At 51.4% G+C, this 24,677-nt stretch overlaps 1 protein-coding gene across 2 annotated transcripts in view; it reads right to left on the reverse strand.

Moving 5' to 3' along the window:
* PLXNA2 (plexin A2) overlaps positions 1 to 24,677 on the reverse strand; it is a 158,664-nt gene that overhangs the window by 46,531 nt on the left and 87,456 nt on the right. For both annotated transcript variants that reach the window (XM_065854699.2, XM_071817606.1), the window contains exons 5-12: positions 21,852 to 21,952; positions 17,275 to 17,398; positions 15,659 to 15,812; positions 14,408 to 14,504; positions 12,546 to 12,660; positions 4,305 to 4,505; positions 2,442 to 2,538; positions 1,493 to 1,686 (exon numbers count right to left, since the gene is read on the reverse strand). In XM_065854699.2, the coding sequence (XP_065710771.1) occupies positions 1,493 to 1,686; positions 2,442 to 2,538; positions 4,305 to 4,505; positions 12,546 to 12,660; positions 14,408 to 14,504; positions 15,659 to 15,812; positions 17,275 to 17,398; positions 21,852 to 21,952 (1,083 nt within the window). The remainder of the gene's footprint in view (positions 1 to 1,492; positions 1,687 to 2,441; positions 2,539 to 4,304; positions 4,506 to 12,545; positions 12,661 to 14,407; positions 14,505 to 15,658; positions 15,813 to 17,274; positions 17,399 to 21,851; positions 21,953 to 24,677) is intronic.

A 24,677-nucleotide genomic window follows, 5' to 3' on the forward strand; every position in this document is an offset into this window, starting at 1 on the left:
AAATCTCTAACAGCAAAGCTCTGCTCTTTTCTCCTTGGACAGAGACCAAAAGTATTGCTTTCCAGTTGGACAGCGATAAAACACTCGGTGGCAGCACCCTGCCCGCAGCCAGCCTGGCAGGGCTCAGACACAGGTCACTTGGTGGCTGGAGCTGAGTGTTTTTCCCCTTCTCCGTTTAGCTCAAGGAAGGAAAAAGAAATAAATCTAGGGCTTCTTCCATATTACAACTGTCTGAACGGTTTATGGTGAAGAAAATCTCAGGCAGAGGCTGTTTTGCTTCTTGCATCTCGCAGCATAACCTTGTGCAAGCAGAACAGCACTCGGATAAGCAAATGAGGTTTCTGACTACCAGCGGGACAAGGTGAATATCCCGGCAAGCCTTTAAGTCTCACTTTATCTCTCTGTAAAGACAGCTACGACTTGGCAAACAAACAAACCAGCCCACCAAGGAAAGGACAGGCTCTCCATGTTTCCTAACGCTTTCCCATCTGCAGTCAGCACCACCTCTGCTCCTCCGCAGCCTCGCAAGCTCCACTCTGCAGTTCGCAAAACACCCAACAAGAGAAATACCTGCCCATCAGAGGCATATTGTGGCTGGGCAGAAGGTTTAAGGAGGAAATACGGAAGGCTTGGTACCGCCCCTGCGGGATGGATGGACTCTCCCCAACCGCATCCCCCTCCAGCCAGCCCCATGATGCAGCATCGCTGCGGTTTCCCCCTCTCCTCCAGGAAAAGGAGCCTGATTTCCCTCTGAGAGGTCTGAGCATGAGCCAGTTTAGCTACGCTGGTGTAGAAACTAATCTGAGTGAAGAGGACACTTGCACATGTAGCGGGGTCCTCCTCCAGCTGGCGTAAGTCCGTGTGCTGAGCACCCTGCTCCTGTTTCTGTAGCCACCAGCATCAGTGCAACACGCTGCTTCGATCCAGCGCTGTTTTACACCCACGTCCTCTACCTTCTGCAGCATGGGCACGGGCTCAGGGCAAGGGAGGCTTTTTTCAGGGAGTTAATTGAGTGAGAAACCAAAATCTTCTTCCATTCCCACCTGATACGAGTGTCACTCCTAATAGTAACGTTAACAGACCAAGTGCAGTTTTACCTGTAAAAATGCTCCAGGGAGACATTTTGCATCCCTCAGTGGGCTGAACAGAAACATCAGATGCATCAACTATAGACTAATTAGCTCTCTAGTTTAATTAGCGTTCCTGCAACGGTCCGTAGCGGTCACCCCATGGCCGTGAACCCCGGCCACGAGCCGGTGGATCCGCACATTAATTCCACAGAAATTAGCAGAGCGTTTTGTCCTCTGTTCTTCAGCACTGGTGGATTTTCACAGGAGAGGAGACAGACACAAACCCACATCAGAAGGAGTAAGGAGAAGGGGCGAGAGTTGAAGACGCCCCTGCTTGTGGCAGTGGGGTTGGACTAGATGACCTTTGAAGGTCCTTTCCAAGCCAAACTGTTCTGTGAGTGTGATTCTATACGTGCTCTTACCTCAGTGATGCGAGGGTTGGAGCACTTGACGTTCCTGCTGGACCAGTCGAGCCAGGGCTGGGCGGAGGAGGAGCTGCAGTGGGGCCGCAGGGTGCACTTGGCCTCGCCGCTGCACCAGCCGCACTCAAACTTGGGGTCGGCTTTGAGGCAGAGCCCGCAGCTCTCGCGCTGGGCCGCGCACTTGTAGAGGTGAACTGCGGGCAGGAGAAGGGACGGAGTCAGGAGCTGAACTATTCCTAAGGACTACGGCTGCTCTGGGACTTGGAGCGAAGGCACGTGTTGAGTTGCAACTCAATGAGCTGCAGAGACTTAGAGGACGGTTGGGGTTGAAGGGACCTCTGTAGAACCCCAGCCCAGCCCTGCTCACGTGGGGTCCCAGAGCAGATCACACAGGTGGGTCCAGGGGGTTTGAATGTCTCAGAGAAGGAGACTCCACACCCGCTCTGGGCAGCCTGGGCCAGGCTCTGGCACCTCCCAGCAAAGAAGTTTCTGCTCATGTTCAGATGGAGCCTCCTGTGTTTCAGTCTGTGCCCATTGCCCCTCACCCTGGCGTTGGGCACCACTGAACAGAGTCTGGTCCATCCTCTGACACCCACCCTGAGATATTGATCACATTGGTCAGATCCCTCTCAGCTTCTCTTCTCTTCTCCAGCTGAGCAGTCTCAGCTCTCTCAGCCTCTCCTCATCAGCAAGATGCTCCAGACTCCTCACCATCTCGATAGCTCATACACACACGGTTTCCAAAGCCAAGGCAGTGTCATGGTGCTTAGTGAGCACCTCCAGCCTTGGAACACAGTGCGTTTCTGTCACCCAGACCAGGATCCCCTGGGATCACAACATCTCTGCCCGCAGCGCTGGCAGCTCACGCTGCTCTGCCCCAACAGCCGCTTCCCAGCCCCATCACCGCCCTCCTGCCCCGGGCTGGGAAGCCAACTCAAGCAGACGTTACCTTTCAGATCCTCCGGGTTGTCGATAACAAAGTTCCCATTCCAAACCACGGCAAAGTCCACCGCTAAGTTGCTTATGTCCATCCCATCATAGAGATACTGAAGGAGAAGATGGAGAATGAAACGCTTGGGAGGATGTATCAGAAACATTAACAGGAAAATAAGATTTTTATTTATTTTTTTAAAGCAACCATGATTATTCTCTGCTTAAAAATACGTGCTGATGTCTGAACCACCACACTTCTACACTTCACCTCCAGGGTCCTGCTTTGAGTCCCTCCTCCTCACCAGGAAGAGATAATTAAATCAGATCTAGTCCTTGTGAGAGGTAATAGATTAATTATTCCACTCACAGTGGTTGCTCTTGTCACTCAGTCTCTAGCTTATCAATACGGCCCCTCCAGTTAATCAGACTGGAAAGACTGCTGCCTTCCGGCTATCTTCTTATACAGTCACCATGCACCCTGGTGTGACTGGGAGCTTAAAAATCACACTGCAGAGCTTTGGCTGATGAAACAGGCAACAGCTGGGAAAAAATAGATGGTGCAGAGAGGTCCTTTCCCACTCTCTGCTTCAGCCTAGTGCAGGATAGCACCACTGGAATTATTCTCCTTCTCGTGGACATCCTGGGGTCCATGGCTGGGGGAATCTGGATGCTTCAGGTGAAATCACAGTGCGTTCTGAAACTCTCATTATCACAATTAGCATCAAGTCATTCTGATGCTTTAGGTGAATCGAGAGCTGCTATAAACACTTAAAAAGGTAAGTGAACGCTGCCATGTCTTTGGGGAGAGGGAAGGCTTTAACAGTGCCCATGCAACAGTTGACCTGTTTTAACTTGCGTTTAGTTGTACTGATTCACCCTGTCTGGGGTTTTACCAAGTGCCTGATCTTCTGTTCCATTGACAGAGCTGTGAGTACAGAACTGCCCTTACATTCTCTACCTACCACTTCTTATTAGCCTAACAGGAATAAAAGTGCCTCCCTAACGTTTATAAATCACTTTGCATAGGAAAAGTACTATATAGTATTAATACATTCATTATCCGCCAAGCTGCAAGACCCAAAGACGGGCAGCGACATATAAATATCCAGTGAAATTTTTAAAAATTCAAAACTTCATTAACAATTTAAGACCATCTGCACTGAATATTCAAGTAAAGCCTGTTCTGCTGCCTAAAACAAACCGAATGTGCCCTGTTTGCCCGTGGACCTCTTGGACCGCATGGCGAGGATGGGAAGGACCACGCTTGTCCATGTCCGTCCTCCAGCTGAAGCCACATGAGACCCAAAGATGGGCTTGGAGGGTGCCCAGCATTTGCCACATGTATTTTGGTGTCCCTAAGTACCTGCCACAGTGACTTTTCTGGGGTAAAACCCTGCCAGCTCCATTGGCAGGGCTAAGCCCCATCCTAGAGGAAAGCTGCGCCCCCCGCCTGCTTCTCCAGCGGTATTATTCAGATAATTTCCATCTCTCTGCTCGCTGTGCTCTCCCCCCTGGCAGTTTTCCTTCCCTGCACCACGCTGCTTTCCAGCACCGCTGTATTCACCCAGCTACCGTGACCTGGAATTCGACAGCTCCCCGATAAGGGGTCTGTGATCCGCCTTATCTGCGCGGTGTGAATTAGCCCATCCTAACACCTTCCTCACATCCCCTCCTCCTCCCCTTCCCCTCGCTGACCCCCCGCAGTCAGATAAAGCATTATGCTATAATGAAACACCCTGCGTGCCCACGGCAGATTCCCACCTGAAATTAAGTTTAACCCTGGGATTTTTCACTCTCTCCGCGGTTGAGCCCGCTCCCTTTGCACCTATCCATTTTGGGCAATTTCGGGGCCGCGTTCCCCCCTCGGTCGGTCGCTCACCGAGCTGTTCTGGCACTGGACGCTGGAGCTGTTGAAGCGCAGGGCGGGCACGCGGTGGATCACGCCCTGGATGCTGAGGACACACTCGTACCCGCGCTGGCCCGACTGGGGCTGGGGCAGGTTTCTGGCCTTCAGCGTGATGGGTTTCACCTCTCCCACTGGGATCAGGATCTCCTCGGTGGGGAAGAGCTGCGGGCAGTCCTGGGGGGACAAGAGAAGAGAGTTGGGGGGTTATGGCGGTGACGGTGTGTCCGCAGGTCTGGCCAGGTCTCAGCGCAGCTCGTGTCCCACCAGCTGCTTCTCCATCCACCCAACTGCAGGTTAAGTGCAGAAATAAAGAAAACCTCATTACAATCTCCCTGCTCTGGGGTTGGCGCTAATTTTCTCACCGCAGTTGCAGAAGGAGGAATACTGCTATTCAGGGAACAAACTGAAGGCACTGTCACCGCTCTAAACTCGCCGTGGGGTTTATCTGCGGAGACCTGAGCTCTCGCCCTGCCCTCCCGCAGCAGTAGCAGGGTGTTATCGGCTGCTCCAGGAGGGCGAGGGGCTGCTCCCAGCCACACGCTTCATCCCTGGGCCTCCCCTTAATCCCATTTCACTCCTTACACCCCTCGCTGCGTGTCGTTTTGGAGCGAGACGGATCAGCGCGGTTCCTTCTCGCTACCGGGTCCCGTTCCGCTCTGCTTTACCCAAGTAAAATTACACCAGTGTGCTGTTAATTTCCAAGGTGACATTAATTTCTGCTCTATCTGCTCTCACCTCTCACCATGCTCCGACATCTCTGGCCTTTCTGAACCCCCCAGCGTTCACTGCGATGCTCCCGCGCCGCTGCTCGTGCAGCATTTTCCTTACCTGGGGGCTGCGGGGTGGGATGTGACCCCCCCCTGCCGAGTGGGCAAAGCTAAATATTATATACATACATTAAAAGAAATACAAACGTGAGTTTGCTATAAAGTGGCTTCTCTCTCCCCCTCCCTTTCAAGATGCTGGATGTAAAATAAAAGGAAATTTTCCCCGCAAACATCATTCCAGAGATGAGCAAATCTCCTCATTTGTTCCCCATGGGCACAAACTAGGTGTCTAAATACAACTGAGATGAACTGCAAAAGACAGACCTATCAGTGCCTGGTAATGGTGTGACGTTCCTCACATGAGATCTCAACATTATCTCTTCATAACACACTGGGAGATATAGTTTTTCCTCAATTTAATATACCAGGAGCTGCAACACGGAGAGACAAAGGCTCTGACCATCAGAAGTATTTACATTCTGTTTAGCTCTAATTTGCTTTGATCTAATGGAACTCGGTACCTAAGCACCTGTAAGTATCTGACACTAAATGATTAATCCCAAGCTGAAGTTTTAGAAAAGCATGGACTGATGTCTCCCTTTCCCTCGGCCAAATCCCAGACTGGCATCCCGAGCCCTTTGCCACCCTGCCTAGCAATTAAAGTAAATCATACGAGTGGCGATGCAAATGAGAGCCGGGCTCCCACGAGGAACCAGTATCCAGGGAGAAAATCCCTGTCTCTCACTAAAGGCCACGGAGCCGGCCAAGCCTCTCCAGCTTGATGGGATGTTGTTCCGCTCCTGGCTCAGGCAAGTTGTAAATGAGAAACAGATGCTACCGCAGTTTGGAGAAGGCAGTAGCTTAAACTGCTGCCTCATAAACCTTTTTAGTGGCACTTTTCCTTATATATTTTTTATTTTATTCCTAACAGGGACTTTCACGGATTAACAGCCAAGAGCGAGTTTCAACTCCAACAGCCAGAAAGCGGGAAGGGAAGGGAAGGAAAGAAAAGCCTTCTTCTGCAGTCTTAGAATCATAGAGCAGTTTGGGTTGGAGGGATCTTCCCAGCTCCCCCAGTGCCCCCCCTGCCATGAGCAGGGACATCTTCACCAGCTCAGGTTGCTCAGAGCCCCGTCCAGCCTGGCCTGGGATGTCTCCAGGGATGGTTCATCCACCACCTCTCTGCCCAACCTGGGCCAGGCTCTCACCACCCTCAGGGCCAACAACTCTTCCTCAGGTTTAGCCTCTGTGAAGCATCCTGGAGCCACAGAATCTTTTATCACATTATGATTAAAACAAAGAAAAAAATCTCCAACCACATCACCAGTGGGAGAACCTCGGTGCACAGTCCTGAAAATAATGAATATGTTATGGACCATTATCCTTCCTGGCCACTGCCATTCGTGAGATGACTGCTAAAGAAAAGCTTCTTCCTTTAGGGATGTGGGAGAGGGCTTTTTCAAATCTGCTCTGTAATGCTGAAAACGCTGGTAGCAAAAATTGTTCTGCCATCATTAGAGATGAGTAGGACATAATGGATTTTTTTCTTCTTTTGTTTCAGTGGGAGAAAAATGTCACATTGGGAATTCTGGTGCAAAATAAATAAAAAGGGCATGCAGGCCGCTCGGGAAACGCCGAGAAAGGCAGCGCCTGCACGTTGGCTGACAGCGACGGTGATCACACTAATAAGGGGCTATGCGTTTTGGGATGGAGGGATATGTAGGAAGATGCCAGGCTGCCGGAAGCCCAGGGCACTCGTGGGGAGCCGCGTTGCTGCCGGCACCACTGCCGGATTTATCAGATGAGCGAGTGAAGCTGCAGAAGCTGCCGGGGGGTGCGGGGCCGGCTCGGACGCCACTTCCAGCCACGATCACTGTTCAGCCTTCAGGTCGATTTGTTTCTCTTTTTTTGATGAGAGGAAACGGCCTCAAGTTGCGCCAGGGGAGGCTGAGGTTGGGTCTGGGGAACAATTTCTTCCCCAAAGGGCTGTGGGGCGTTGGAACAGGCTGCCCAGGGCAGTGCTGGAGTCACCATCCCTGGAGGGTTGGACAGACGGACATGAGGTTCTCAGGACATGGGGCAGTGCCAGGGCTGCAGTAATGGTTGGACTCCATGATCTTCTCCATCTCTTCCAACCAAAATGATTCTGTGATTCCACAACCTCCTCATCTGGTGGGAAGTTTCTGACTTGGGGTAAACCCAACCCTTTTGAGGCCTCTGTTTCCAGGTAGCCAGTTCTCTAGGAGATAACAATTAAATAGGTCTATTTTCTCACCCTTTCCTTAGCCCGAGGTGTCGTTTTTCTGCAGTAGCGCCTCTTTAGACATTGCTCTCCAAAAAGCTCACCTGTCAGGTTGGTTTCTCCATTCCCCACCTCTTCTATCTGCTACCAGATCTAAAAGCCAGCGCTAACATCAATTACTTCGTTAGAGATAAATTGTCAGCTTTAGCAACGCCTCTGTCAATGCTGCTTCGCTTTGCAGTGATGAAGTGGGAAGCGGCTGGCAGGACCAATCCTGCTGCTGGGATCCGAGACGCGTGGCTGTGCCAAAGGTCCCATCGAGGTGACAAATGACGAGACCATCCATGGTTTGTAGGGCTCAGGTCTGGGTGCTCCATTCTGCGCCGGTGCCAGGAGGAGCCGCGCATCCACAAAACACAGAGTAAAAGGGAAACTGCAGCCAGCGGAATATACAGTTTGTTCTATAATCAGTTTACTTCGGTTTTTAATTCATGAGAAGTAAACCCTGCAGTGAGTTAGAAAGGCCATTATCGCCTCCTCTCGCTAAATAAACACACGCCGAATCCTCTCATTATCCGCCCTGACTTCTGTACACCTGAATAAACACAAATCAGAAGATCTGCTGGAGAAAGACAAGACTCTGATGCATGAGTGGCACAGGCTCTCGGGGAAAATTCTGCCTATGAAGTATCATCGCGCACAATTTACAAAGACGTTTTATGCTTCTCCAACACTTTTTAGCCTCAAAGACTCCAAGGTCTATAAATACCTTAAAGACTCACGATATGCATCTGTCTCTGGAGTAGAACAGAGCATCCACGGTTATTATTTGTGTTTAACAGAGCAGTTTTAGTAGGTCAAATCTTCCTTCTCTTATTTGGGAAAAAAAATGCCTAAAGATGGCAGGCATTTCTTTTGACAATGGGATTTAGCCCAGATGGAAGAAAATATAATGGTTGTGTGCTTTTCATCTTTAAAAAAAAAACCCTCCACAAATGTTAACTTGCTACACATATTTTAAAGTTATAAACATAAATGGATCTGGCACATGAATGTAAACCCCTGGCTCACAGTTGCGTTCCCAATGATATAAATTACGGTCCCCGTCACTCATGGAAACACATTATTCCTCATTTGTACCACGGGAAAGGAGAGCGGACCTTGCTCCTTAGGAACCAAACATGAAAAGAAAGGCAAGTGAAGCGAGACTTTTCTCCCTGGGAAATTCCTACCCAACGCCCTTTCCTCCGGAGCTCTGCGCTGTAACCCGGCTCTTCGCCGTTAATTTGGGGAATATTAGGATATTTACAGCCACACAAAACGTGGAAGGCTGGCGAGCCCATTTCTTACCCATAAACAGCCCTTTCCTGTACCAGAGGTGAGGACAAGAGCAATTCCATCGACCACAGCCAGGTTACGGGGGGACATTCCCATGGAACATTATCCTCTGTGGCTCTTTCCCCGTCCAAACACCGTTGGTTATACACACCATAAATCTACTGATGAAAAGAAGTGTTGCCAATAAGCTCAAACCAATCTTCTCAAGCTGAAATAAGTTAATCTTGCCACAACCGGGCTTTTTGTTACCGTTGGTACTTCTTTTCAGACATCTCTGCAGAAGGCAGATGTGACCCAGTGAAGTCATTTGCTGACTTGGGGTGGACTTAGATGTGGCTCTGAGTTACCTACAGTTCCCATGCGGGTATTCAGCTGCAGGGATTGTAAGGGCAGACACCAGGAAGGTTTGATTTGGGTTTATTTCCTTCAAGGCACATCAAGCAGCACTCAGCATCATCCGAGGGCAGGGCCTGGGGCACATGTGTTGCTTTGAAAAAAACCCCATGAGAATGTAAAGGGGTCAGATCAGAGCTGCAATCTGGTTCTGCACTAAACTCCCAGAATCTGAAATGCTCCTGATTCAGCATCTCACACGTGGAAATCGCATTATCGGCACGCGGTGGACATCAAAGAGGGATGGGATCCCACATTCTGGGAGACTAATAGGATTTATTTGGTTCTAGCTCTTCACTGGGATAGGGTGTAAGAATATATTTATCTACCTACATTCCTCTTCATCTGCATGTTTCATACATTTAGAGACAGACATCTTATAGCCTCACACACATACAAACCCAACAACCCCAGACACGTTAAAATGCTCTTTGGGAAGCAATGTCTAAAGAGGCACTTCTGCAGAAAAATGACACCTCAGGGTAAGGAAAGGGTGAGAAAATCGACTGACTTATTTAATTATTAACTCCCAGAAAACTGGTCACCTGGAAACAAAGGCCTCAAAATAGCTGGCTCTACCCGATGTCAGAAACTTCACACCAGATGAGGAGATCACAGAATTATTTTGGTTGTAAAAGCCCCTCAAGATCATTGAGTCCAACCATAACCCAGCCCTGGCACTGCCCCATGTCCTGAGAACCTCATGTCCGTCTGTCCAACCCTCCAGGGATGGTGACTCCAGCACTGCCCTGGGCAGCCTGTTCCAATGCCCCACAGCCCTTTGGGGAAGAAATTGTTCCTAAATCCAACCTCAACCTCAGGAACAGCCAGCTCTGTCCTGGAAGACAGCTCTGCTTTAAAGGCTGTAAGAGGTCTTGTATTTATCCACCAAAAACTACAAACCAAACCTGCCCCGTGCACAAACAACACATTTTCACTTTTGCAAACACGATGCAAACCAGAGATGTGGCAGCCAAGGGGCATCTTTTCTCAAGCACCACAAATGTCGGTGGTTATCACTCACCAATGGCTTCACAGGCCACTCGGTACCCCGTGACAAAGCCCTAATCCATCTCCAGAGGCTGTTTTCTGTCCTTGGCATCACCCACACCCACCACCGAGCACACAACTCCTGCTGCCAGGGCAGGCAGAGGCAGACAATCTTCTCTTGGCTGTATTTTCAGGGAAAGCAGAGCAAAAAGGCAGAATTCAGCTCGGCCAAGGAGCAAGTGCACAGCTCATGAAGAAGGGTTTTCTTTCCCCCATCACCTTGCAAAGCGGCTGAGGCTTTGAGCTCTTTTCCCTCCTCAAGACAGACGACTCCTGGGAGCATCAAAGGGAGTTCGTCACACACGGAATCCCACTGGGACGCATATTCTGATGGGCCAGGAGTAAAAGGGAATACTCAAGATATTTTCTCTTAAATTAAATATAAAGAAAATGTCCAACCCTGTGTGAACACGTGTGCAAATCTGACGTGAGAAGAGGCACGTGGGGTTGAAAGTAGGGCAGCATGCACCATCCACAACACAACATTTGAATTGTTCTAAGTGAGGAAAACTCTTTGCAAGGCATTTATTTGATGTCTTGTGTTAAGCCAGAGCGAAATGCCCATCATAAAGGCATTAGTGCTGCACTGTGTATGCGAGTGGCAATTTATCTGCCTTAAAAAAGCAAACAAATTAGGCGTTGGTAGGTTTGGGCCAGAGGTCTGGAGAAGTCGTGATGAACGGTGGAGTAGCTGTATTGTTATCAGCAGCCATTATCAACAGCAATCACCAGGAAGGTGTGAGATATCACGTAACATCTCCTCGGAAGAAACAACCTCTCCAAGGCGGAGATGACAGAGGAAGTTCTTTGGAGACGCAACAGCCCTGTGATCCCAGCAGGAACCGCCAGAGATACCAACTCCTCCTCTCGCTCCCTCTGTGCGAGCTCAGACAAGTCCTTGTGCCTTCCCAGGAGAAAAATGGAGATAATGGGATTGTCCTACTTTAGCAGAGATTTGTCGAACAACTTCTGAGATCATGGGGTTGAAGACCTATAAAACTGAGAACTACAATTGTAAAGCCTGGGAAGACAGCGATGCTTTGAGTGTGGAGGAGAAAAACCCCCACATCACTCAAGAGAAGGCAAAGCAAAGGTTTTTGCTTTCTCCTGTTATCTTGAAAGGAAGTTTCTTGGCTTTCAACTGGACTGAGAAAGCCTTTGGTTTGTCCCCAGGGTGGGCGTTTCTCCTTGTGTATCTGTACTCAGATCTGCACTGCACATTCCCACCGAGGTATGGACACATGCGGTTCATTAACATTTCTCGCCTTGTATCTATGGCAGCATTTTAACCAGAAAGACCCATGAGTTAAGTTTCAAGTTTACTACTGGTTTAGCAGCAGCCTGGCAGCTTCAGGTGCTTCTCTGCAACCGTTCGGTGTTTTACTGACCCATCTCTCCTGCTTTTCTCTGTCTCCATTATGTGCTGATGCTGGCTAATCTCTTCTAATATTTCTGCATGTCCCCACTGCTGCCCTTCTCACTTTCCAAGACAACCCAGATTTTCAAGCACCTGTTACAACCCCTTTTTTTAGCTTGCAGCTTTAGGACCTGCACCTATTTCAGGTGCCACAAAGCTACGTGCAGGGACAGGAAGGGTGACGACCAGGACCCTGCGAGCTCCGTAAGCTTTATCTGCTCTGTATTTGGGGAACCTGAAGCAGACAGCAGCACGGGAATGGGGCAAGACAACGGGTGCAGAAACCCTAGAGCGAGGGTAACCTTTGATGAGGAATTTGTGCCAACAACCTCCTTTCCTCCATGGGTCCCTGCACCTCGGGACACACGGGTCTGGCAGAGCTGCTAACAGGCTATGCCTCCTTCCAACTGCTAAAAGCGTTTTTGGACTTGTGCCCCACACCTTTTATTAACTGCTAAGAGAGATGGCTCCTGGTCCACAGCGCTGGAACCTGAATCAATTCCTTTTTCCAAAGCCTGGGGCTGTTCACCTTTGTAGTTCCCTTCTCAATCAGTTTAACAGTCAGGCTCCTGCCACAGATTTCAGACCTGCCAACACAACCCACTCAACGAGTCCCACCAAGAGTTCTGCATCCAACTCGGTGCTTGCCATCGGGCAAATCCCTGCACGTCTTCTATGTAAAGGTGAGTTGCTGAAACGTGCTGCTCTCTGAGAGCCCCGAAGGACAGCGCTGCAGAAATTTGGGTTATTTCTGAACCTGAGCGCACCCACACACCAGAGGTGGGATCAGCTTTGGCGTTCAGGTCGAGACACATCACCTGTACCAGACGGACACTTCCTTGCTACGCACCTTTAAAGCTGTATCTGCACTTTTCAGTGCCAGCCAAGAGAGCAGCCCCAAACCATGGAAAATGGAAAAAAAGTCACTTAAACCTCAGTTATGCTAATTGTGCCATAGAAAAGCAAAGAAGAAAGAGCTCAGGAGTATCGAAACCCCCATCTGGTACCTCAGAGACGTTGATCCGTCCCTCCTGGAAGGAGCAGGTGGTGGGGTCGTGGGTGCAGAGGTTCCGGTACTTGCACCAGTGGCAGCGGAAAGCGCTGTTCACACACGACAGGCACCTGGGGGAGAAAGGACGAGTTACGGAGGAGATCTCCACATCGGGAGGTCTGTATGGGACTAGATAGGTCCACTCGGAACCCCAAGTTCAGGGTCCTTCATGAGTAAATAAGTTCTTTGGAAAGATGTTTTGATACAGCAAAAGTAACAAAAAGGTTTGGGAAAACACACACTCAAAAAACACTATTTCAGCAACCTCGCCATAATAAAATACAAGCTGGGATTTATTGCCCGTCATTACACTGGTGTAAAATAAAGCGCAATACTACACAGACACACACTAGATTTTTAGATTCTAGAAAGCGGAAAACAAGGTAAGCCTGGCAAAAATTGGATCAGTTGCTTTACAAGTCAGGAATGCTTCAAGTCAACGGTAACACTTCTGCTTGGCCTTGGAGCGCAAAGGCTCCAGCAAGTGCTCTTGATTCATGTCAGAAATAAATTAACAGTTTATGAAACGTCTCTGATAGAACACAGACCCTTTTCAAACGGGGCGATGGCCCAGTGACCTGGCTGGGCGGTTTTTATTCCACACCAACTGGCTGCCGGATAGATGCACAGCTACTGATATGTGCAGCCACCATCCTCCTCTGTCTCTAAGGCCAACCCTCCGTGCCACGTGGCAGCATTTTGGTGACCGTGCCCATGGGATTGTGTTGTAATCTCCAGAGACCTCAGTGCTGCCCAGGGTCAGCGCAGACCCAGGAGCACCAGCAGGGAAGCAGGAGCCTGGTTTTGGGTAGGAAACTGTGGAATATGAGGCAGGCAGATCTCTAGGCAGGGCTGCTCTCCCCAGCTGGGCAGAGGTGCTGCCGCCGCGAGAATACGCCTTTTAATAACTCAATTGTATTTTCCTTCTGATGCATTCGTAGTGACCTTAATAGTCAAGGAAGCTTATTCTAATCATGCATATGCAAATCTGGGGATGGGTATCGAGTGCTGCAAGCTTAATTACTCGTTCGTTTGACCCATTTTTGTCCCCGTTTCGGTCTGTAGCACTTCTCCCACCTGCCCTTTCCTGTCTGGTGCCAATGGAGCTTTCTGCTTCCCCCAACACTGCTGGGTCCCAGGGAGGAGGACAGACCTCTCCGATCACCCAGACCAACGGCTTGGTTTGCATCTCTTGCTGTGCCAGTTTTTCAGCTGAGCCGGGTGAGGAGCTCCCAGTAGGATCCTGAGCTCCCACAGGTCACCACCTCTTCCATCCACATCCAGCTTTCTTAAGGACCACTATCTCCTTTCCGCTTCAAAAAGTGCATCTCTCCACCTCATCTGTTCCTTACTAAAAGGAACTTAACGCAGAAGCCACCACCGCGTCCCCCGACCCACCTTCAGCTCCCTGGGGACATGGGACTTCATGCACCTGAGTGCTGAACCACCTCAGCCCATGGAACCTGCAGCCCCCTCCCCAGACCCTCCTCTGCCTTCACCCGCTGCCTGGGAAGATGCATTTGAGTTCACAGTTGCAGGATCACGCAGCTTGGGGGCACCAGCAGGTTAAGGTTTTTTCCAAGCTCAACTCCTCCTGCGTCTCCCAAGGCAGAAAAAGCCACACAGGCACCCAGAGAAGTTCAGAGAAGACAGAGGCGGGTGGGTTCCCCTTCTGTCTGCTGGTTGAACCAAGCAGCATAACAACCCCATCATGGCTGGTCCCAGAGCCCAGCATCCATTTCCCGGAGCCCAGCATCCATCTCCCAGCCCTTCTCTTTTTAGTCGACACTTGGCTCTGCTCAGGGCCGGAGCACTCACAGCTGGTGGGCACTGCAGTTGTAGAACTTGAACTCGGTGCTGACAAACGTCCTCCTCGTCTCCCGCGACTTCAGCTGCAGGACCACGCCGAACCAGTCTGGGGATGCAAACAGAGCCCGTCAGCCCCACCAGCGATAACGAAGGATGCAACAGCAGATGTGGGGGCACTTGCTTGCCCCCTGCTCATGGGCTGGGCCATCTGCTTCTGGGGTAGAAGGTGGAAGGCAGGTTGGCTTTCATCCCCCAGCTCCCCCAGATATCAGACCCTGAGTCTGCAGCAGTTCCCCAAGCTGGGGGCTGAGCATCCACCCCCGTCCCTTGCCCTTGAGCACCCCAGGGTGCCGGGCTGGCTGTCCCCAGAAAAACCTCCAAACCAAACCAGGCTTGATGGCAAAATGCATTGGAGACAAAGGGTCTAAACGCTGCCTGGAGTCACAGTGAAAATGAGCGCGGGATCTCATCCTGTTCCCTAAAGGATGCTGTCTCGATTATAAAAACCTTCATTTGGTTTACTCTGAGAAGCCGCCCAAGACTAGAACAGAAGACAATGCTGGAAAATAGGGCATTAGTGAAGCTCTTGAGGAGCCTCAGCACTGGGTTAATTAAGAGCAGGCTGCTCTTCCGAGCTGCTGTGGGTAAGCCCATACCAGCCCCACTAGCACAGCAGCTCTCAGTTCCCAGTGTTCCCCACATCTCAGGCTCCTTAGAAACACAAAGATATCAGCAGGGAAGCACAGCTGACACCTGGAAGGATGCCAAGGAGAAAATGAGTTTTAAGCAAGTAGCATTTTGGTTATGGGAAGAGAAAATATGACAAGCAGTGACATTAATGAAGAAACAACCCAAAGAGCAGGACTGAAATATAGAAACTGCATCCACCTACTCTTGGGTGCTGAGCCAGGCCAAGGGGAAGGCTCCTGCTTTCCAAATCCCCCCGGTGTGGGAAGGTTGGGAACCCCAGCAGTGGGACAGACAGACATGTGTACCCCAACTCCTGTCTTGGAAGCTGTCTGGCCGTGCATGGAGGTTGTAAGGACAGGGCAGGCACATCGTGCTACCCGCTCCCAGCCTGCCTTTCCCCTGTGCAGGATGCACTTCGTAAGGACAAAGCATATTTAGCTCCATGGGTTTAACGGCCTTTGTCAGGAACATGAATTTCTCCAGAACAAAGGGTCTGCTCCACCCAGCACATCCTTCCAAACCTACGCTGTACTTTCTGATGGCACAGAAGTCCAGAAGTCATTTACTCACCCTGATCCACAGGTATGGCAGGAACATCCTTGGCTGCTGGGGACACGCACACCACGCGGCTGCCCGAAACCTGCCCTTCCACCTCCGTCAGGTTTCCAAAGAGGCAGGTGACCCCGGCCGAAAGGTCTGGAGCATCACTCACCAGCAGGCTGAGCTGCAGCCGGGGAACAGAACACAGGCAGCAACCTGTTAGCAGCCACAGCCACCAGAACTTGCTCCCTATTTTCATCACCTGCTGTTCTCTCATTCAATACTGACCCCCCTTCAATTACTCATCCACCCACAGCTGCCAGCTGCCCATCCATGGGAAGCGGAGAAGGAAAAAGAAAGCCAAGGATGCAGGTTCTTCACTGCTACAAGAATGCCTTGCTGAGCCTTTGGGTACCGCAGTTCAGGAGAGGTGGCAATGGCAGCTTGTTGTCCCCCTGGTTGCTCTATAGAAGCGCTGCCACCCTCAGCGCTGTGTCAGGAACCTGTGACAGCAGCAGCACCGTGTTGCTTCTCAGATAATCATTCTGGTTGGAAGAGACCCTCAAGATCGAGTCCAACCACCACCCAACTCTAGCACTAACCCATGTCCCTGAGAACCTCATCTATGTGCCTTTTAAACACCTCCAGGGATGGTGGCTCCACCACTGCTCTAAGCAGCCTGTTCCACTGCTTCTCATGCACGAGAGCAGCAGTGACTGTCCCAACAAGCCCCTGCATGTACAGCAGCTCCAAACCCCCCCAGTGCCCCACAACCGCCCCCCTGCCCGCACAGGACAGACAGTCCTGTCCCAGGCATGTGTGGCCACCAGCAATGAGCAAGTCCTCCCCGTTACCTGCATGAATGGGGATTGTCCCCATGGCAAAACGGTGTCTGAAGGGGTGAGTGGCCCCCACAACAGCCCCACGGCATTTTGACACCGGGTGTCAGTGGGAGGAAGGGGCTGCAGCAAAGGCAGCTGCCCTAGGGTGCTGAGGGGCTTGGGGAGCAACAGCTGGGATGCTTCAGAGAGCCAGGCTTGAGCATAGCTCACAGATGAGCTTTTTGGGAAACAAAGCCTTGCCTTTTAACAGCTAATGAAACCAGACCAAGAGAAATGTGAGTCGAGGCCCAAGGGGAAGAGGAATTTGTTTCTGCCATCCCCAGCTCGGGTGACCCCTTTCCTTGCCAGCCCCTCCATGCGCCTGACTTCATGGGAAAACATTTGTGTCAATGGGCAGGGAGAAAGGCTGGAGAGTGGACTGTTCGCTGTGAACCCGAAACAGCACTTTCTACAACTCTCTGAAAGGAGCTTGGAGCCAGGGGGGGGTCGGGCTCTGCTCCCCAGGAACAAGCGCCAGGAGCAGAGGAAACGGCCTCAAGTTGCGCCAGGGGAGGTTGAGGTTGGATTTAGGAACAATTTCTTCCCCAAAGGGCTGTGGGGCATTGGAACAGGCTGCCCAGGGCAGTGCTGGAGTCACCATCCCTGGAGGGTTGGACAGACAGACATGAGGGTCTCTGGGACATGGGGCAGTGCTGAAGTGGGGGGGGAACGGTTGGACTGCATGATCTTGAGGGTCTCTTCCAACCAAAATGATTCTACGATTTGATGATTCTATTCTAAAGGCCTCTCCCCAACAGCACCTACCGGGAGGCTGTGCTCGGAGACGGAGATGCTGCTGGGCTGCACGGTGACGCTCAGGCACTGGCTGATGCTGCCCGCAAACCGGTACGGCTGGTCCGCCTGCTCACAGCTGTCCCTCGGGGAGCACCTGCACACACGAGCACACATCAGGGACACCAAGCACCCACGGACGTGTCGAACAGCACACGGTGCTGAGCAGGGATGAACTCAATGGGAGGGCAGAGCCTCAGCCTGGGGAAGGGGAGTTATCAGCAGGACCGGGGGTGATGCTCTGCACCAGGACCAGGTATGAGGCACAGGCTCCAGGTTAGGACCAAAAGGTGCTGAAAAATATCCTGTGATCGGAGGAAAGACAAACCACAAATATCGCAGGAGCAATTCCTGGTGAAATATAGATTGTGTCCCTGCAGTGGGACACAATCCAGAGCTGTCCCATACGCCAGCAGTGACAGCGGGAGCTGTGGGTGCGGGATGAGCTGCTTGGCCGTGGCCCCTGCAAGTCATAAATTCATATTCTGCACAGAAACTAAACCGTAACAGGCAGTTACAAGATGACGCTTCCATTCTAATTAAAACAAGAACACGTAGTTCACTAATCGACTCCGCCTGGAGCACAGCAGGGCCAGGAACAGCACTTGCCTCTCTTCAGCTTCAACCGTTTTTCACGCCTTCAGCTCCCAGCTCTCTCCCATTCCCACCATCGAGATCATGCCAAAGTGACTGGGATTGCTCCTAGCAGGCTGTGTGCTCCAGGATGGCTCCTTATCCCTGTTTTCCTACTGCAGGTATCCTTGGAATGGAGTGAAATTAAGCTGCTTCTAGCAGGTTGGGGAGCACCCCCTAGGAAACCAAGGAAAAATGATCAGCGTTTCCAACCAGGTATCAGAGAGTGCAGCACAGCACTGGCATCCCTTGGTGATTTTCTATTTTATGTCATTTGGGGAAAATCCTTTTCTTCCAATGCCCATTCCTGAGCGCAGATGACAAATTGGCCTTTTGGTATTAATGGTCTTCAAAAGCTATCAGCAAACTTTTCACTCCTTGCTGATCTCGGACTCTTTTTCGAACAGCGGCACAAACAAACGCCAGAGGATCGAGATGCTGTCACCAGCCCCGTGTGCCACCACCGAGTGCCCTTCTGACAGTCATGTATGTGTCACTCGAATTAACAAGGTGCTGCTGTCAAAGGGATTGTCTTCCTGGTTCCCTGTGGAGTGGTCCCAGACATCCAGCAGCAGAAACACCCCCTTTTCCCAGGCACGTCAGCTCCGATCAGCCAACAAGAGCCTGGCTAAACCCGGCCTTCCTGTTCTGAAACAGCAGCCTAACATCCTCCTCGCAAGGCTGTTTGCTTTTGATGAAGAAAAGCGGAATTCACGCTTTCCCTTTCCAAATCACCTGTGTGATCCCTGGTGAACTCTGATGCTGCTCTCCTCACCCTCCTGCTTTTTTAACCTTTTTTTTTGGAGTATAACGGAGCTAAATACGAATGCTACCAAAGAAGAATTATTGAGGTTTAAGTGAATCTGTAAGATAGCTTTAAAACGCATTCTTGACTGGAGCCTTTATCTCATTGACTCGCTGGAATGGCTCTTTTTTATCATACTATTTATGGCAACAGCCCTAACAGAGATAAATAGGTCTGGAGACAATAACGCACTTGCGGAGAGCAGCATATGGAAGTCCCCCAGGTTTCAAATCCCACTGGGCTGAAGAGACTCTTTAATAAGCTTCTCGAGGCCTCTGTTTGCGCCCAAAAAGGAGGAGCAGAGGATCCTGCTCTCGATTGCAGAGGATGAGCAGGATGAGGTTTTGCAGAAGAACAAGCACCTTGCCCTTCCTGATGGTTTTTAGCACCTTCTCTGTTTCATGTCCAGGATTCCTCCAAGCCCACGGCCACCACCTCATCAAGCACCTCATTGAGGGCAGGAGTTACCGCTCTGTGTCGGTGCCATCGATTTAATCCTCGCAGATTAAATCACTGCTATCGCTCCCCTGCAATTCTAGGTGTCCACACGGGTATGGAAGCACCCACACTGCAAAAGAGCCTTAAGCCCTGACTCAGGCCTCTAAGAAACAATAATACATCACAAGTACACAAGGAAAGCTTTATGTAATATTGATTTAAAAAGCTTATCGCAGAACAACCGAGATGCTTTTACTTTTCCTGCATTATTCCTCTCCGGCTGGTGGTGTGGAAGGCAGGACACGTTGCCTGATTCCACCTGGAATGGGGCAGTGGTCCCTCCATCTATCTCACACCTGTACCTGTTCAGACATCCAACACATTTTTAAAAATCTGATTTTAGTTTTCCTGGCTCCCTCATAGCTCAGTACCTGCACGTCCATGCTCTCTGCTAAACCTCTGGCAACCAAAAATGTCAAATGGATGCCAAGTGCCCAAACAGGAGCTGCTGTAGGGGCTGGGAGAGACTCCCTGAGCTGCCCAGGAGGTCTCGGTACCCCCAGGACACAGACCCCAAACCCAAGGAGCAAAACCCCCCAAGCAGCAGTGGGGAGAAATAACTGGATTTCAATCCTCAACCTCTCTTCTGCCCCTCACCCTTTTTTCCAGCCCTCAGAAACCACAGCATGAGCATCACCCGCTGACCCGCAACCCTTCCCTGAGCAAAGGAGCAGCTGGTCCATCTGGCAGGAGGGAAACATAAGAATTAGAGGAGAGAGATGACAAATTAAATACAAACACTCCAGTGCTTGGGGCCTCCAAACAAATATGACAGAGGTTTCAGGAACAGCAAGATAAACTCAATTATTTACAGCTTAAGACAAAAGCTAAAAAATGATCATTGCTCCAAGCAGGCCAGGAAAGTGCAGATGCTCGAAGGGAGGGTTGAGAAATACCATCAGGGAAGAAACTCTTGTTGGGAAGAGGTTATTGCTGAAATGTCATGGCCAAAAGGGCAGAGGAAATGACACTTTCCTCTCGACACTGAGGGTCTTCTCTCTGTAAAATGAAGATAACAACCTTTACCTGCTTCCCAGGTGGTTTATGAAGATTCAGTTCATTAGGATTAGGAAAGCACTGGGTGATCCTTGCAGAGGAGCTGCTGCAAGGGTCTGAGGAGCAACACCAGACACCCAGAGATCCATAACACAGCCCCCAGGCACTAAAAGGCCATTGTCCCCAGGTCAGTGGATGCTCTTGTGTCCCCACAGCTGGTTCCTAGGAGCACCTACAGACCTGCAGCTCAGGCCAGACACCAAGTAGAGCCTGTCCCCTTGTCTCCTTTCCTTGTCCCCTTAGTATCAGAAGGCTGCGGTGGCTTTTGTCCCAACTGCTGGGAATGCACACAGGGCTGCTGTCCCAAGGGAAGAGGCAAAGCAATGGGAATTACAACCTTTTGACAAAGTCACTGTGCCAGTGAAGACTTTTGGACACAACAGCACACATGGTGGCTGCGCTGTAGGGCTGGACAAGCTCGTCTCAAATGAAAAGAGCTCAAAGAAAGAAGATGTCAAGGGTGCTTGTGCCGCATGCGGCTGCGCTGCTGCTCCTGCACAGCACCAGTGGGATGCTCAGAGCCAGCACCCGTTACGGTTCTCCCACATCTCCCCGAGTGTGGCAGCGACTTTCAGCAAACTGAGCGAGCCGTGGGGAGCCCGTTTGCACCCCAAAGCGCACAGGTCCCGAATCCAGGCCAGATTTGTGGAGGAGCCTGCTGTGTCCCCCCCCTGCTCCTTCTCCAGCACCTGCTGCTCAGGCATGTGGCCAAGTGCTGCTGCTCGGGTCCCTCAACTCAGCCTCCCCCCCGATTTCCCTGCATTTAACGGGGCTGCTTTGCAAGCTGGCACGGGGCCGGAGGGATTTCTATTCCTCTCCTCAAGGTTCTCCCCTCCTCCCCTGATCTGCTCTGCTCTGCCTGGTGGTCCCCCTTCCGCCGTAGGAAGTGATCCTTATTATGGCAGAGGAGAGAAAGGAAGGACACGGACACCTCCTGAATGCAGAGAGCGCTTCCTGGAGCTCCCGGACAAAAAACCATCCCCCTTTGTGCCTGTGGATGTGCGTGAGGGGCTGCCAGCTCCCAGCCCTGCCCACTGGGGACGCTGGAGCAGGGACCCGCTGACCTTGCCACGCGGAATTTAAACATCTCTTCTAGACACGTTTAATAGGGCTCAGTGCTCTGCTCTAGCGCTGTGACCTCTCTGTAAGCAAAGCATCATATATTCAAGTCTGCTATTGCCTCTAAAAACTCCCCCGTTAATTGGGAGGGACTCATGGGTTGGGCAAGCAGGAGCGTGCAAAATGCAAGTTCCCAGTGGTTTTGGTTTAAATTCTGCTTTCCTGTCATGCCCATGGCACCCTTTCCATGCTGCGTGCGACCCACCCGCTCCTAAAGACGGAATTTGTTTTTCCTTTACCTCTTTACAGGAGCTCAGGGCTTTTCAATGGCGTTTGCACTGCAATGCAGGGAATACTCAGGGAAGGGACAAACAGATTGAAGGAACTTCAACATCATTCATTTTTGCAAAAAATTGCGTGGGAGGCGCTTGGTGGCTTTGGAAGCTGCTCTTATCACCACCACCCGCAGCGAGAACGGAACGGCCAAGGCTGGACTTACATGTGGTGGAGCGTGCACCAGCCGCAGTGGGGGTCTCCGGAGCTCAGGCACTCCCCGCAGGTCGTGTACTGCTCGCAGGACTCCACGGGCACCCGGGACACCTGCAAAGGGACCAAACACACCGCTCAGCGCTCCTCAACGCACAGCAGCAAGCAAAACCCGAGCGGCTCCAGGCCCCGCTTCGGCGGTTGAGTCCAATAATGCAACAGCGATTCATAAGATTTGTCCCGACATCTGTGCAGAAATCAGGAAAGAATAAGAAATTTTGGGGACTGAATCATGAAGTTGGTCCATCCCTTGGGTGCAGCCACACTGTGAATGACGGGGGCAGCACCAAAACCCCCCATCTGCCCCAGAGATGCTCCCAGGTCAAGCGCTGGTCCTCTCCCCAGTCTACAGGTTGCAGTCTTACACTTGGCACAGGGGAAGCCGCTTCAGGGAGGAGAGCTGGCAGGGAATAAAACTCATTGGGATTTTGCAGGTTGGCAGCTTATTTCACTACTTGCTCCTTCTCAGCCACCCTGAGCCCGTCCAGCATCAGCAGGACCCCCCTGAGGATAAGAGTGTGTCCCAGGCAGGAGATGCCAGAGCAGAAGAGAGGGAAGGACACAAGGGAACACCAGCCCCGATCGCTGCTGCAAACCCCCTCTGGCACACAGGGAAGGTCCCTGTGTGATGCCGAGGTGCAGCACGGTCCTGACCGTCTATCAGCACTGAAAACCCCAAAGGCTCTAAAACGACACCAAGATTTACCGTGGGTCACTGCTTGACTCTGACGAAGAAATTTCACTTTAACCTTTCCGACCCATCCCTTGCCACCTCCGGCAAGCACGGTACGTTTGCATCTCCTGTCCCGACGCTGCGCCACGGTGCTGGTCCCTCTTCGATGTATCTACATTTCTATTAGAAATCCTGTAAATAATTATTGCCATCCTGCAGCGCCGGCCGCTCCCCTCGGGCCCTGGGAGCGATGGCTGCAACTGGCTGAAAATTAAACCAACTGTCGGCATCGCACTCGCTCCGTCCGTCAAAACAGCGCCCGGCTCCCAGCAGCTGGGGTGTGCGGGGTGAAAGGCGCAGTGTCTCGCCAAACAACGGCCACTTTCAGGCCAAGTGCTGTTGACACAGTGAGAACCGAGTTCCTCTCTAAACACGACACCAATAGGGCTGCTATTCCTCTTGTTTCCTCGGCCCTACTTAACAGCTTTTCCTAAAACAAAAATTCGCGTGTGGATCACAGAACTGGAGGATCGTTTTGGTTGGAAGAGACCCTCAAGATCATCGAGTCCATTACCCCAGTCCTGGCACTGTCCCATGTCCTGAGAACCTCATGTCCGTCTGTCCAACCCTCCAGGGATGGTGACTCCAGCACTGCCCTGGGCAGCCTGTTCCAATGCCCCACAGCCCTTTGGGGAAGAAATTGTTCCCCAGATCCAACCTCAACCTCCCCTGGTGCAACTTGAGGCCGTTTCCTCTTACGTTGTCCCTTATTACCCGGGAGAAGTGACCAAACCCCCTTTAAAAATTACAAAGAACTTTTGAGTGATTCCTAGAGTTGCGGGATTCTAGCCCAAATGGGACCATTTGATCCTCTCCTTGTCCGGAGTGGTTTGCTGCCCGCAGCCATGAAGCGGCTGATTGCCCGGTATCCCCATCTCATCCCAGCATCCCCATCCTGGTATCCCCATTTCATCCCAGCATCCCCATCTCATCCCAGCATCCCCATCCCAGCATCCCCATCTTATCCCAGCATCCCCATCCCAGCATCCCCACCTCATCCCAGCAGGCACCAGCACCTCCCAGTGATGTCTAACCAGTATCGCTCCCATCTATCACAGCCTGCTCTATTTGCTCTCTCATCCTCGCCAGCCCATGGGGCAGCTCTGTGGGCAGCAGAACGGCTCATTGGGAAAGGGTTCGGGTTTTCCGTATTTAGTTTCTAAATGCAAATACTTCTCTTTGCTTACAGTAGAGAAGGTAGGTCAGACGAATGCTCCTGGCGCTCAAAGCAAACAGCTGAGAAGGTCTGTCACCACTTCAGCAGCACATTGCCCACCTGAAGTGATAAAGTGATGAGCAGAGCAGGAGCGCAAGGTCTGGGGAGCAGAGCTCTTGATCTCAGCCCCCATCCTCGAGCACTGCAGACCCCGCAGCAAAGCTGGGGCTTTCAAAAGCAGCTACCAGCTTTGGACACCTTAAGATTTCTGCTCTGGAAACACGAGGTGAGAGGTCCTGAAGCCAAGCAGAGGAATTTTCCAAATGTGGCCTCAAATCCTGCACCTCCCCGTCTGCAATCTGCTCCTGCAGAGCCCGGAGACGCCCGCAAGGTCACGGCAGCTCTGCTGAAGCAGGCGGAGAGGCGTTCCAGGGTAAGAAAATGCGACGGGCGCTCCGCGTCAGCGTGGTCACAGCAAATGCAAAGCGATAAAGCAACTCGGTGGAGCTGGGGAGCATCTGCATGAAGGACAAGAGCCAAGAACACAAGGCTCCTGGGGGAGTCCCTTCCTCCTGAGGGCAGAGCTCTCCTCTCTTCCTTCTGCCCATGCCAAAGCTCTGCTGCCGCGCTTTTCAGTTCCCTATTTGCGAACCTGCCTCTCAATAATTAAATGATAAAGTCCCATTATTGCTTTTGCCTGACCTATAACATCAGCAAAAAAAACCCTAAAAATCGATCAACACAGACTCTCCAAAACAAGTGAGCTCCAACTCCGCCGGCCCCCAGAGAAAACAAAAGTGCAAGAATCCAGTTCCAAATAAATAAATGCAGAAAATAAAGAACCAAAGTGAAGTTTGCAGCACGGGCTGCGACCTCGCTGGCTGCAGATG

The sequence above is a fragment of the Patagioenas fasciata genome, chromosome 21 (genome assembly GCF_037038585.1).
Source record: "Patagioenas fasciata isolate bPatFas1 chromosome 21, bPatFas1.hap1, whole genome shotgun sequence".
Classification (NCBI taxonomy): Eukaryota; Metazoa; Chordata; class Aves; order Columbiformes; family Columbidae; genus Patagioenas; species Patagioenas fasciata.